The sequence below is a fragment of the Podarcis liolepis genome (assembly GCF_965112155.1).
Source record: "Podarcis liolepis genome assembly, chromosome: 8".
Lineage (NCBI taxonomy): Eukaryota > Metazoa > Chordata > Lepidosauria > Squamata > Lacertidae > Podarcis > Podarcis liolepis.
The window spans coordinates 51,373,718-51,389,016 of record NC_139560.1 but is presented as its reverse complement, the minus strand read 5'-3'; the positions used below and the strand labels follow the sequence as shown (position 1 = coordinate 51,389,016).

At 41.2% G+C, this 15,299-nt stretch overlaps 1 protein-coding gene across 4 annotated transcripts in view; it reads right to left on the bottom strand.

Annotated features, from left to right (window-relative positions):
- The window catches only part of CDH7 (cadherin 7), a 111,933-nt gene that overhangs the window by 35,615 nt on the left and 61,019 nt on the right, over positions 1-15,299 (bottom strand). For all 4 annotated transcript variants that reach the window (XM_083518645.1, XM_083518646.1, XM_083518648.1 and 1 more), the window contains exons 4-5: positions 6,911-7,030; positions 118-285 (exon numbers count right to left, since the gene is read on the bottom strand). In XM_083518645.1, coding sequence (XP_083374771.1) covers positions 118-285; positions 6,911-7,030 — 288 coding nt within the window. The remainder of the gene's footprint in view (positions 1-117; positions 286-6,910; positions 7,031-15,299) is intronic.

The window sequence follows — 15,299 nt, the reverse complement described above, 5'->3', positions numbered from 1 at the left end:
AGCCAACACACTTGAACAGCTGGGAACCTGAAAGGATGACTACTGGACTTGAAACTAATGTAGATTTAGTTTTGTAAGAAATATAGTCTTCCTCATTTATCATCCACAGAAACTTACTGCGAGGAAAGCGGGGAGGGTTATCGTTGACATCTGTAAGGGTGACGGTGACAGAGGTGGTCCCAGAGAGCCCTCCATTTTGACCAACCATATCTTTCGCTTGAATGACAAGTAGATACTGGTCTTTTGCTTCTCTGTCCATATTGGGAAGCGCGGTTTTGATAATACCTGGAATATGGCAAAATGCATATAAATGAAACAGTGGCAGAGCTACATTTCCAACTCAGAAGCATAGCGGGGAAAATATACACCAATCAAAAGATAGACAGAGTACACTGAAGCAGGGTGGCTAGCCTGTGGCTCTCCAGATGTTGATAAAAAACAACTCCTATCAGCCCAAGCTAGCATGATCAATGATGGTGCGAGCTGAAGTTCAGCAACATTTGGAGGGTCACAGATTAGTCACCCTTGCACTAATGTAAGGGATTTGAACTAATCCAACATGTCAACAGGAACAATCCCAAAAGACAGGCCTTATTACTAGGAATGTTGACTAGCTTTGAACATTCACTAGTGAGATATAATGTGATCTTAGCCTTCTCTAACTGTGCCCTGCATGTTAATAATGCAGTTTTCAATGTTTCCAGACCTAGGACTCACCATTAACTTCAACCTGCTGCATGGCATGCTCTAGATATAGAAGTGTGTGTATATTTTTGCCCCTGGTTGTCTCTCCCTTTCTTCCCTTTGTCTCTTTCTCCATGCTTAGCCATCTTTCTTTCCCTTTCTCTTTAAACAATAATAACAAGGAAAAAAGAATATAGTAGTTGTGCCCCTGAAGACACCCAATGTAGCTTGGTCCACAACCCAATTTTCAGTCCAGACCTGTGCTACACAGAATGTGAAAATATACATTGTGGTTAGACTCATGTAGCTGAAATAGAGCACCCTTAAAAAACATGGAACTCCTGTGCTTCAGCATTTACTATAGAGCTGCATGTTGTGCAAGTCAGAACTACCTTATATACCCCATCACTCCTGTTTTAATGAATTTAGCTTACAGCCATACATATAGTCAATGTACTGTATAAAGAATGGCTGTATAACCCAAACTCTGAAATGGAAAAGTACAATACTTCAAAGCATATGCAATCAAGAGTCATGTTCCCAATATATTACAAGCTAACAATAATAAGGGGGGAAATCTATAAGTGCTATAAAGTTTAAACACGCTGGTTCATTTCTAAGACAAACATGATCCATAGTTCATGTTAAAATGTCTGCTGCACCTCTCTTGCTTATGAGCATTTAGCAAGGGCTTTATTTTTGCCATTAGTTCTAAGCTTCAAAAGACTGTTTTGTCTCTATGCTGCTGGAAGCCTCTGTCGGGAATCTTGGGCAAGCACCTAGAGCAGCATTTTCAAACCCAACTCCTCCAGAGGTTTTGCATTGCAACTCTGTCCCAGGCTGCATGGTCAATGATCAGGGATGATGGGAATTAAAGCCCAAACTATCTGGAGGGCATCCAGCTGGGGAACAGTAGCCCAGAGACAGACCATATAATGTTAATACACACAACTTGCTTATGGAAAGACATAGATGCCATGCAGAAGCAATTCCATCTTTTTCAAGGTGGTCACTGGGTTCTCATACTTTGCCTTGTAATGACCTGTCATCTTCCATATATGTCATCTAGACAGATTGATATGGTCTGTGCATAGATGTCTCGAGGGTTGTGGAGATTTGCAAAATGAGAGCACTCAAGATCCAGGAAAAGGCTTACTGTGGACATCCACCCTGTCATTCTATATATTCTCTACCACAAAGAGGAGAACAAGAAAATATATGCCATTCAACCCTTGGTGGATGTCATGACCCTTGAGTTGCATTCCCCCTTTTCAGGGGATGAGGGTAAGAATTTGGAGACAAAACGACCTCAGAGTCAGCCCATTGTGTCAGTACCTCTCTGCTGCTCTTGTCTGCCTACACAGGCTCCAGCTCAGAAGCCCTAGTGGAACAATAGCCTCCTCTGATCTACTGTAGTCAAGGACTTCTAAAAGAAGAGAGGGAGGCCTAGCTACTGAGATAGGACCACAGCTCCCATTTAAGGCTCAGTATGAGAAAGACTTGCCAGTGAAACAGCATTTGAACTTTTCTCTTAGGAATCCTGAGCCTGAACAGAGCTAGCCCAAGCCCCAGTGCCGCTGAGGCCCATCAGTCTAAACAGAGCAGTTTCTAAACTTCCAGGCTGCCACAATGAGTTTCCTAATGGCTCGAAATGGTAAATGGCCTCACAGATCCTTGATGCTATGAATAATCTTGTATCACACTATGCATTTCAATGAAGCTATCTTGAATTAGCTAATATCTTTAAAGCAAACTTAAAAAAACAATAACCACTTCTAAAGCACTCACTATAATTAGGAAGCTTTGATATAGTAATTGAAACACTGTATTATCTGAACTAGTTTTAGTTTTATCCATTTGGTCATCTCTGTGCCATGTGTAATTATGGCTTGAAATGTAAAGGGAGGAGAGAGAAAAGCTAGCTTGTCATCATTCTGCTGTGCAGTTAAGTATCAGATAAATAAATATTCCTCCTCAAACCAGGAAGGCTTTATGACTATTTCATGCTTGTTACACGGTCCAGCTGGTGTCTCTGATTTCCAGAGAGATGGGCTTTTACTCTACCACTGCTACATGTCAGCAGAAGGGAAACATAAAATACATGGATAACTGAGAGGTGCATTGGGGCTTCTATATCTCCTTGTAATGTTTGCAAGCTCTTTAGTTCCAGTTTTATTTATTTCCTCTTCTTTTGAATTTAGAGCAGCCCATTAATCTTCCCTGTGCTGAAAGGACAATTTTTTAAAAAATAAAATAAAATAATAATAGCTTTATTCCATCCATACTAAACAGGCTGGGAAGGCTAAAATACAACTTCACAAATGGTTTCCTTGTGTTATTTTTGTCAATCTGTCCTTCTTTAAATCATATGCTGACCCCACAAGCCTGTGGGATGTCTCCCTTCATGAAGAATGTAATTAATTGTATGACAGGCTACGGCAAAGTTGACAAAACAGATCTGAAGGAGTGCGAACAGTCAGACTCATTAACTGCTGAAGGAAGGGCAAGAAACAATAGGCTGAAAATTACAGAAATAAAGGCAATTTCAAGGCTTGGCTGAGTAGGCCCAAGGCCCCTCTCCTGTCACATTGCCCATACTTTATCAGATAAAATCCCTGAAACTCTTTGCTCTAAGCAAAATGAAAGTGGCAAAAGCACCTGTATGTATGAGGACTTAATTATGCTTGCTTGCTTGCAGCCTGCCCATCTGGTGTGTGGAAACGAGTTTATGTTGTTCTATGAATGACAAGTGCAATGTCATGTTCAGAATAACCTCTTACTTTGGGGAAAATAATAACACCACACACACACCCCACACGTTTGTGTGTGTTTCTCAAACAGTGGTCTGGGAGTCACCAGTGGGCCTTGGGCCATGGTCAGGTAGGCCCAAGAGTCACAGCCTGCCCTGTGTCTCCTCACTCGCCCCCAGCCATCCCACAGCCTTGTGGTTTGACCAATGCATGCACCAGCAACACCTTGCATGCTGAGGAAAAGTAGCCAGAGGAGATGTTGAAGGAAAGTAGAAAGAGAAAGAGAAAGAGAGATGGCTGAAACTTAACAAGAACAATAGAAGATTTTAGAGAGTCTTAAAGTGAAAGTGAGTCTTAAAGCACCAGAAACTTGACCCTTCAACCAAATGATTTATGCTTCTGCTTGGCAGCCCTGGCTTCTGATCTTTTGTCTTGACCTTAGAATGTTCTGGCATGCTCTATTTCATGATTCCCACTTGCTCCTGCCTATGATACTGTCTGGTCTTTGATACGAGCAATGACCCAGTATGGCAATGTGGCCCATAACCCTTTTAGCATTGACACACATCAATTGTTTGCGAGCCTCTTGCATACATTCATTGTGCAAAATCAATGTGGGTCAGCGGAAGGGAACAACATGGAAGTGACAGGTTCCACCACTGATTGGTACACATTTATTATCTTTGCAGGAAGCCCCTGTACATATAGCAGTATGCACAGAGGGCTATTTCCACATGATTGATTGTCTGTATGATCAGAGAACCCTACACTTACTCATTTTGCACAGGTGAGTATTTGTAAGGAAGAGATTCCAGAGTGCTCAAAATTGGCACAATGACTAAGGGAGATACTTTACTTAAGAGATAATCATAAACATTGTCACATTTTAATTTCATTGTTCATTTCATTGCACACAGGTTGTACATTGACAATAAAGTTGTTGTTGTTGTTGTTGTTGTTGTTGTTGTTATTACTACTACTACTAATAATAATACTGGACAGTATTCTGAATGTAGGAAATTTCCTCTGAAAACTGTACCATGCAAACTGTAGAACTCAGGCTCTAACTCTGAAGTACAAACAACTCTTCACAAAGATAAGACATAAAAAACCCAAACCCATCCTCTTAGAATATTTGGAAGATTAAAAAAAAAAAGTCTCAGGAAACCTGCTGGAGTGCAGATAAATAAAGCTGGGGAAATGGATGAGATCACAATGGGGGGGGGAAGGTAGAGATGAATACAAATAATTTCAAGTATTTACATGTTTCAAATATATACTTGTTATTACAAAAACCAAACACATTTCAGGGATGTGGAAATAAGAACATAAGTAAGAACATTAAAAACCCCAAACTGTTTTGCAGTAACACACATCTAATAAAATCTAGACTATAAATTCCACATATCCAAATATATGGTCCATGCATGTCAATTGGGAAAGAGAGCCACAATCACAGTGAGAACTTTGATTCTCTCCCACTCTGCAACAGCTCTCATGCCAAAAGAGACAAGGTAGTTTTAAAATGACCAGTGGCCTCAAGATAAAGGCTACAATCTTACACATACCTAGCAGTAAGTCACAGTAGACCCAAGGAGACTTACTTTTCAGAAGAAAAGTAGACTGCATTTTAAGGCTGAAATCCTATACATACTTACCTGGGAGTAAATCCCATTGACCTCAACTGGACTTACCCACCCCAATGGCTACAGCACCGTGTCCCTCCCAGCTCCGCTGCTGCAATCAGGCTTAAAAGAAGCCTCCAGTTGTAGACAAATCTTTTTCAAACTTAACTGTGGCACAGTTGTTTTGACTTTGAGTGTGGGGAAGGTCACAGCTGGGGACTGGCTTGTGTGTGTGTGTGGAGAGAGAGTGAATATGTGGTGTGTGTAGCTGCAAGGTTGCTTGCCACAGTTTCTCAGGTTTCCAAATGTATCCACAGGCAAAGCCTGCATTAGAGGATAAGAATTGTTTTACCAAATCAGTTTTACCAAATGTCTATTGAGTTTAGCACTCCATTTCCAACAATGGCCAAGAAGATAACTTTGGAAGTAAGGACATGATGATAATTCCCTGCTGTTTGACTCCTGCATCTGATATTCAAAGATGCTGGATTTCCTCCCCTTCGTATTGATTTTATGTTGCCTCATGATGGCTTCATGCTGATTTTACACTGATCCTTAGCTGATATGGTTCCTTCCTATTGATTTTTTTTTTTTTTAGTTTTGATTGTATCTGACCGTTGTTGTTTTTTTAAGTAATAATAGTTGTGAACCATGCAGAGACCATGTTTAATTGGGTGATATGTATTTTCCAAATAGCCATAATCAACAAATAATAATAAATACTCTTCCATTTCGGTCCCATTTAGCCTTCACAGCCTTTTATCGGTCTACTTATCCACAAACAGCTTTACTAGATGACAGCCTTTGCCTGCCTGCAATCTAGAGTTCAGTTAAGCTTTATTCGGATGTCCATGCTCAGATGACTTGAACTGCATGATGCTGGACAGCAGGGCCCTGCATGCTTGCCCTGTTTGCCCCTATGACAGCCCTTTCCCATGGGGTTGGGGACACATCTGCAGCAAGGCAGTCTGCCAAACCCATGCAAACTCTCTCCAAGAACTGCAACCATGACCATGAATAGGATTACGGAGGGGACAATGTGGGGCAGAGGGACTGTACTTGAGGGACGATTCCAACAGATTCCATGCGAAAAACCCATATGTCCCTGCGGAGATGGCAGCACTGAATCAGTGGCGAATGCCGTCCTCATGTGCACTCTTTACAAAGACCTGAGGAATGAGATTATCATGCCACTTTTATTGACCATTCTGGGTCGCCCAGCCACTGCCATAGTGTCGTTTCTCCTGGCAGATCAAGAAAAGTTTGGATTTTGATATCCCACTTTATCACTACCCTAAGGAGTCTCAAAGCGGCTAACAATCTCCTTTCCCTTCCTCCTCCACAACAAACACTATGTGAGGTGAGTGAGGCTGAGAGACTTCAGAGAAGTGTGACTGGCCCAAGGTCACCCAGCAGCTGCATGTGGAGGAGTGGGGAAGTGAACCCGGTTCACCAGATTACGAGTCCACCGCTCTTAACCACTATACCACGTTGGCTCTCGTGGAGCCAGAGGAGCAGATGACTGCAAAAGTTGCAAGGTTTCTAGCTGGGGTAATCAGAATAAGGTCCACTATTTGACTGCTAATTCAGGACCCTAAACTGTGTTTTATATAATTGACTTTTTATTTTGTTCTGTGTATATCGCAATGTTTTTTGTTGCTATGGCCGACGGCTGATGCAAATAAAGTTTCATTCATTCATTCACAAGGTGAACATGGGCAGCCCTACTTTCCTGCATCATGGCATTATAGCGATAGTCAAATAGAGTGCACCTCTGTCAGAGAACTCTGGAGGTTCTTTTTAGTTTTCCCTGGTAAAAGCTGTAGATATGGGAAGTGTAAGAGCATTTACCTGTCTTTGGTTCCACAGAAAAATAAGGCTGTCCTTGAAGAATGCTGTAGACCACTCTGGCACTGTTTCCATATGTAGGGTCATCGGCATCCGTAGCTGTTACTTGTACCACAGAGGTTCCTGTGAAAATGTTCAGAGGAGTAATGATTAGTGCTATTTTTAAATAAAAAGAGGTGCTGGAACTCACCATGAACATCTCCCCCATTCTCTTAGAATGGCATTCTGGCTGGGGGGGGGGAGCCTTGGTAACAGACTTCAACTCCCAGTATGGCTAAGATTCAGGGATGTTGACAGTTTTAGTTCAGCAACAACTCAAGGGCCATAAGTTCCCCATCTCTGTAAGAAATGGTAGTGATGGGATTAGATTATTTCTTCCATTTGCTGCTATAGAGAATGTGCCTCAGCCGCCTGCCAAGGCAACCCAGTGAATTCAGTCATCACTGGCAGGACTTGCATGAGGATCATTAAAAGTAAAGGGGCTTCTGATGTAAAATGGTAGCTGAAATTTAAATGACTTCTGCCACCCCACAGAAACAGTTGATCCTCTAAAAATAGAGAGGCGCTGAGCTTTTAATAAGCCTTTAAACCTATTTTCTTGCCGTTAAATTTTTTCCATCCTCTGCTAAAAGTGCTGATTTGATCGACTTTTAATGATCTCAGTGCTCCATGACTCCACAGGGAGATGAGAACAGAATGGCATGAAAAAGCTTTCCTCAAGTCACCTGTGTGTCAAGGTGACTTGCCCCAGACCATGACTGGAGTGAGGTGGTTGTTAATTTGCTGTGAACACTTAACCTTTGGCCTCTCTGATGAGATTACAAACAAGGCAATCCTTGACTAGAGGTAATTCACTATGTAAACATTTATTCACTCAGAAATTGACTTGTGCTACCAGCTTCATTATAAAGGTACGGCTGTGAATTTTTCTAGAAGGGAACCAGAGAGTTGTCATTCTAAACACAATATTGACCTTTCACACCGTGCAGAAAAAGGAGGTTTTGTTCTCTCTGAAAACCCATATGCCTAATCTGAAGCAGTAAATCGTTAATAATAATAAAAAATGTTAAGTTTATAATAAAAATATACTTTCACTGCCCTTTGGTGAATAATGAAATTGGAAAACATAAAAAGCTCTTACATTTGAAAATTGTTGTATCTAGGTTTTTTTGCTTAATAAGGGCTTCCTCATATATTACACTATAAATGTAATTGCATATGCCAGCACATGTACAATGTTCAATAAAAGTATTCCCATATGTGTGTAGATTTCGACAAATCACATTAACTTATGCATGCAGACTTTTCGGTAAGAATTTTCCATGGTTTTTGGTCATGTAATGCAGTAGTGTTTCCAGGTTTTGGGGGGTGGGTGGGGATGGGTAAAAATGGTCTCAGTGACCAATAAAGTATTCCTCTGATTTTGGTCATTAACATAGTTAAAGAAGGGGGTCTGCTCAATATTCTAGGTGGCAAGGTTACATTAAAGTAATATGTTTGAATGCTGAATGTTTAAATGGAAGTCTAGAGACAATGGATAAAACAAACACCATTACCTGTACTACTGGATAAATATTTAATGCTTATTGTATTTGTATTTGTTTAAAAAGCAATAAAAATTGTTTGTTTGTTTTTAAAGATAAGCCTCAGGAAAATAAAGTAATCATTGCCTCCTTTAAGGTCAAGTACTGGATGGGCCAAATATCCTAAATCAGTCTACAATGAAAGAACTGCTAATCCACAGAAACCATGGTTCCCCATCTCAACCCAAATTAGCACAGGCTTCATTCTGAAGCCCTTACCTTCATTCTAAATCCCTTAAAGATTCTGAAATCCAAAGAATTGTACACCTATTTAAATAGGATACTAAATAGGATATTAAAACTTCATAATGGGTGTAGTTCAAAGCCAATTTAACAAGTTTATGAAAGTCATGTCCTGGTCTGATTCTCTAATTAATGAACTGCTCACAATATAATTTAGTAAATAGCCAGGACTGTTTATGCTTTATTGTGCAAATGTGTCTAATTGTATTAACTTCACTAGCAAGGTTCTTATCACTGCCAGCAGCACAGGAAGTGCATGATGCTTTTTCCTCTTTCAAAGAAAATGGGGAATGGGAATGAGGAAAGCTCAGCTCTGAAGGGAAGAACTTGCTGAATGACCTTGATCTGAGGAATATGTGTTTCTCAAGGAGAGGGTGACGCCTTATTTATTGACATCTGCTACTGCTGTGTTGTTGTTGTTGTTAAAATGTTCACCCGGCCTAATTTTCAAAGACACTCAAGGTGTTTTGCAGTCCAAAGCACTTCCCCCTGCACATCACAAATACGGACATCAAAGTGAAGCCCCTATAACAAGACCCCAAAGAGCCATTGAAACGGAGACACGCACCAGCAAAAATAAAGCAATCTGGTAACATTCCTCAATTGGTAAGGCATGCCACAAGAGAAAAGATCTGGCCCTGATTGTTGCCAGTCAAGCGCCTGCCATCGAGGGATCTGGAGCAGGGTTTCAGACGTTGACTGTAGTGTGTGGAGAGGAATCTACAGAAAGAGGGGGTCATTGAGGTGCACAGATCCCACGTCATTGTGGTCCTAAGATTATACAGGACACTTGAGGAATTCAGAGCACATCAGAGGGAAGCACTACTGAAGTTCCAAACAATATGTGCTGCAGCAGTAATTCCCTTCTATGTCCTGCGTTCAAAACTTGTGCAAAGATTCTTTTGAAATAAGTGCAAAGATTTATGACAATGTGACAAAACATCTCCCAATGAGCACTGGCAAACATGCTTTTCTCCAGAGTGTGCATAATATGTAACGAGTCCCAAACTTAGTAATATCAAATACACTCTTATGTTATTCTGGCAGTTTAAGTATCTCTGAGTACTTAAGTTTGATTTCTTCTGAGCATGTCCAGAGTGTCCCTTCCCAAAGACCCTAGCCTTTAAACATGCACAAAATGTTTGTTACTTTACAAGATGATCTAGCTTCTTTAAAGGGGTGTGTGTTAAGGATATAAGGTCCTTTTTTTTAGTATATGCCGAATGTTTCTCCCCTCTGATAGAAAACACCTCTTTAAAAGGTCTAAGAGCGGGTACATCTGAGCGTATCCAGAGTGTCCCCAATTTATTTATTCTAAAAAGCAATGATAGCATGTAACACTTTATTATTATTATTATTTTGGCTTGGCACTCTCCCATTCTGGGAACTGGACAAGAAAATGCAAATCTATCTAAGCCAGCAAAATTGTGACTTTTTAAACTGGATCTATTTATTTGCTATATTCTCTATAGTGATCATGGTAAGGGGCTCTATACTGTGAAGATACTAAAGCTCATTCAATTCATTCTTTTGAATACCTGTGTTGTCATTTTGAAATGTACAATCTCTCCAGGAAGTGCTAACTGAACTCTCAAGACCAGCAGTTACTGACAACAATCCTTACAAATTCCTCCCGTAGTAAGCTCTATGTTTACTGCTGATCATTCTTAAGGGAACCACAGAATCATACACAACTGCAGTGACAGTTTCTGTAAGCCCACGAGGGGTGGCTTGTAAATCCTGCTGGCTTGCTAATGCCAGGTGTTTCTCTTGCAGACAATATTATGGATGAAGCCAGTACAGTTGCTAAACTCCAGGGGTCAAATAAAAAAATGGAGTTACTAAAATATCTCTTGATTGCCCAAACCTCTTTGCATGATATGTGTGGGAAATACACAGAAAATGTGGAAGGTGATGTATTAAATGTAAATCTAAAACAAGTGCAGTGCTTGGGGAGGTCTTGAGTGAACCTCTTCTAGACACAAGGGAACAAAAGAAGAGCCTACTGGATCAGGCCAATGGCCCATCTAAGTCCAGCATCCTGTTCTAATAGTGGCCAATCAGATCCCTGTAGGAAACAAGCAAGCAGGATTAGAGCACAACAGCAAGAGGGAAAAGGAAAATTGTATGGCGCTGTCCAACAGATTCAGCAGTAAGCCAGAGGAAGGTGCTGATCTGTGGGAAATATTCACAATCAGGCACTACCCAATGACTGGCTCATTTAAACATTGGGGGTTTTCCCCCAGCTACGTAGGAGTTGTTCATAGAAAAGTTGCTCCCACATATACAAGGGCAACTGGAACACAAAATGGCACCAGAAGAATGATCAAATGCTGTAGGATGGGCAGCAAGGAAGAAGGCAGGGGAAAGGAGTAAACTAGCCCAGCCTACTCCCTTCTCTGATGCTCTTCTTGAAGGATCATCAAGCTATTATTTCTCATCAGCTTCCGATTCTTGGCATGAGTGGTGACCTGTATTTCACAGCATGCAGAATTTGAAAATGAGCCACAGACATTGCTAAAGGCCAGGGGTGGGGAACCTGTGGAAACTGTTTGATGCCAACTTCCATCACTAACAAATCCGTAGGGCCCCCAGTTCACCATTCTTGCTGTAGGAAGAAGCACCATCCTGCATTCCTATAGCACCTTCCTACCAGGGGTTTACCACATCAGAGATTATCAGATCAAAGACTACAATAAGCATTAACATAACACAGACAAAAAATAAGTCATAACAAGTAAAAACAGAGTCAGAGATTCAGGCTGCAAGTCTCAGATACATAAGTATAGGAATTCAATGGAACTTACTTCTGAGTTGATAAGTGGTTAGGAAATGAAGAGTTTCAATGTCTAAACAGCTCATTTGTCTCTCACCAGTGCTATTTTCCACTATCATTTTTGCTATACTTTCAACAGGCAACCTTTCAACCTTCATTTTACCTTCTCACAATAATCCAGTTGCAGTGATATTATGCCAAGGTCACATGAGCAGACCACTCCATACTGATTTGTATGTGTCTGCATATCACATGGAGGGGAAATGCTTTTGATCAGCAATCTTCCCAAATGCATTCTGAGGTGGAACAAGTATGAGAGAAGACTATAACATGGAAGTGTGTGCAGGAAGAGAAGCTGTTTTAGGAAGGTGATACTTATGGATCACCCTCCACGATGAAATGTGTAGGTCTGCACACTTGTTAGGAAGTCAAAACACATATTATTATGTGTTTATTATATTACTTTGCTTTTCCACTCTGTCTCGGAGGAGTAGAAATATGCTTGTGCACCATTGCTCCCAGCATGCCAAGCAACTGTTGCAAAATTCATCACATGCACACACACAACACAAAATAAGCAGCACAAACAACTGTTAATATACCCAATATAGACAACTCTAAACAAACCATATAGCAAAGGATATATACATACATTCGACAATAAGCCTACTGCGGAAATCCCTGCACATATCAATATCCTTTTCCCTGGGCTGTGACAGATTATTTTCCACTGTGAGAAGCGAGTTTTGCACAGTGTTAATTGGCTGGCCCTTGTGTCAATCACAAAGCAATGCCCACATTTGAAATAAGCATGATACTAATTGGTGGGTCGTTCTGCCATTCACTGGAAAACACACACACACACACACACACACACACACACACTCCCCTTGTGTCATTACAACAGCAAAGTTAGGGGAAGGCTGAACCGGCTCCACAACATAACTCTCTGCACATCCTTCTCTTCTATGTGATTCTGCACAGATGTGGGCCAGATACATCCCTCCCTCTCCTTCAGAGAAGCACCATCACTGATGCATAACTTTTCCCGGAAAAGTTCCACTGATTTATTTTTTTAAAATGTGTTGCAAAGTCACAATTTGCATAATGTGAGAATTGGCACAAACTATGCACCCTTTCTATATCTTTAACTGAGCAGGTCATGTGAGCTTATCACGTAAAGGGCTAAGGCTGCAATCCTATAAACACTTACCACTGAATGCCACTGAACTCAATGAGGCTAATTTCTGTGTCAATATGCATATGATTGTGCTGTCAACAACCTATTCTGCATTATAATTATAATTATAATTATAATTTTTATTTTTAAAAAACATCCTTTTTTGGCATTGTAGAAAAGAAGAAGGTAGAATCGTATATTTTTACTCCCCAGCCCTCAGTATTTTTACATGGTTCAGAAGCATGAACTTATCACATGCATGAAGTGGTTTGGTTCTATTTAAAAACTTGTAGTTGACATACCACTTCAGTGGAGCACTGAATAAGACGTGATCTTCAGCATGTTATCCACACATACAGAAACCAACATACGGTACATATTTACTGAAGATGAGGCAGTCATCAAACATTGTTTTTTGTACAGAAATCACTTATACCCAGGGATAAGCTGTCACATATGACAGTTGCACATTGGGAGTGGTAGGGTCAAAGGCAAGGAGGCCAGCAGTAGGTGGAGCCAGAGCTAGTGACAGGAATAATAATAATAATAATAATAATAATAATAATAATAATAATAATAATAATACATTTTATTTATATCCCGCCCTCCCCAGCCAAAGCCGGGCTCAGGGCGGCTAACAACATTGGCTAAGAGCCAATGAGAGGCAGAGCCAACTAATTCTACTTTTATCCCTATTTTCCTCCATGCTGAATTGTAAATGGGTAACACCAAGACAAAGGAACTGGAAGCTGACAGACACTTCCACCCTGCTAAACTGGCTGTTATGCAGGAAGGCAGACAGCTGGGGGATGGCTAAGAGCAGACTTAAGTTGGTGGGAAAGTGTCTTCTTTGCCCTAATGGGCCAGCCTCCAAGTTACATAAAGTTAAGTTTGGGAAGCCACAGTTAGTCATGGCTGTTTGTCATTTTAATAACTGAAGCGGTACTTGTTGCTGTTTAGTCGTTTAGTTGTGTCTGACTCTTCGTGACCCCATGGACCAGAGCATGCCAGGCACTCCTGTCTTCCACTGCCTCCCGCAGTTGGTCAAACTCATGTTTGTAGCTTCGAGAACACTGTCCAACAATCTTGTCCTCTGTTGTCCCCTACTCCTTGTGCCCTCAATCTTTCCCAACATCAGGGTATTTTCCAGGGAGTCTTCTCTTCTCATGAGGTGGCCATACTGCTTAAGCCTGTCTTGTAGAATTTTAAGCATAACCTTGCTAGCATGTGAAATGAGTGCAATTGTGCGGTAGTTGGAGAATTCTTTGGCACTGCCCTTCTTTGGGATTGGGATGTAGATTGATCTTCTCCAATCCTCTGGCCACTGCTGAGTTTTCCAAACTTGCTGGCATATTGAGTGAAGCGGTACTTAAGCATACTTAAGTTTCTCTTAGTTGTAGCCAAGTGCTGACTCTTCACCATGGAAAAGTATGTCATGGCCAATCACCATGCTTACACAAAATGTATATTTGTGATCGTAGATAATGAATATTTTATTTATCTCCTTTATGAGTGGCTTTCTGTGAAACATCCCAAGGTGATTTAACAATTTTAAACATCTATTAAAATGATTTCAAATCCAATGCAGACGGGATAAGAATCTCCACTTCAAAGGCTTGCTAAAAAGAAAAGAAAGCATTCAATAGACCCTCCCCCCAAAAAAGACAATAGAATTGGCGCTTGTCTGATATGTCATGGGAAGGAGTTCCAAAGGGTAGCTAGTGCCACACTAAAGGCCAAATTCTGACAATCTATGGAATGGACATCCTGGTGAGATAATGACTGTGGGAGGTCCTGTCCTGCAAAACACAGTAATCAGGTGGGTATATAAGGGGTGAGGCAATCTTTTAGGTAATCCTTTAGCTAACCCGGTGCCTTGGATTTAGCCTGGAAGCTAATTGGCAGCCAGTGAAATGCTTTCAGCAGTGGTGTAACATGGTAGCAATTTGCTGTCCCAGTGAGTTGTCAAGACTCTGCGTTTTGCAGTAGCTGCAGCTTTTGGACCAACCTTAGGGCCTGTCCCATATAATGTGAATGGCAGTAATCCAATATTGAGATTACAATTGCATGGATGACAGTAGTCAGTCTATCCCAGTCCAGAAACAACCATAGCTGTTTATCATTTGAAGCTGGTCAACAGGCACTCCTAGCCACTAAGGTCACCTGGAGTTCTAGTGACAGGGATGGATCCAGGAGCACCCCAACATACAAACCAGCTGCTTCATGGGAGTACATGGGAAATACATCACCATCCAAAGAAGACAACTGACTCTCTCACCCACAGAACCTTCATCTTGCCTAGATTCAGACTTGACCCTCATCCAGCCTACCACCAAGTCCAGGCAGTGGCTCAAGGCTTCCAAGGCCTCTCCTGATTTAGACGTTAAAGAGATGTGCAGATGTTACAGTATACTGATGACAGCTCACCCCAAATCTCATAATAACTGTTCATGAAGGCTGCAACTAGATGTTAAATAGCCACAAGAGCTACGGAGCCAAATGATGATCTTACCTGAAACCAACCCCAGAGATAGGACTTGAACCACTGTAAAACAGTGCCCATTATCTCTTTCACTGAGTCAGTTCAGGAGGATGCTATAGTCAACGGTA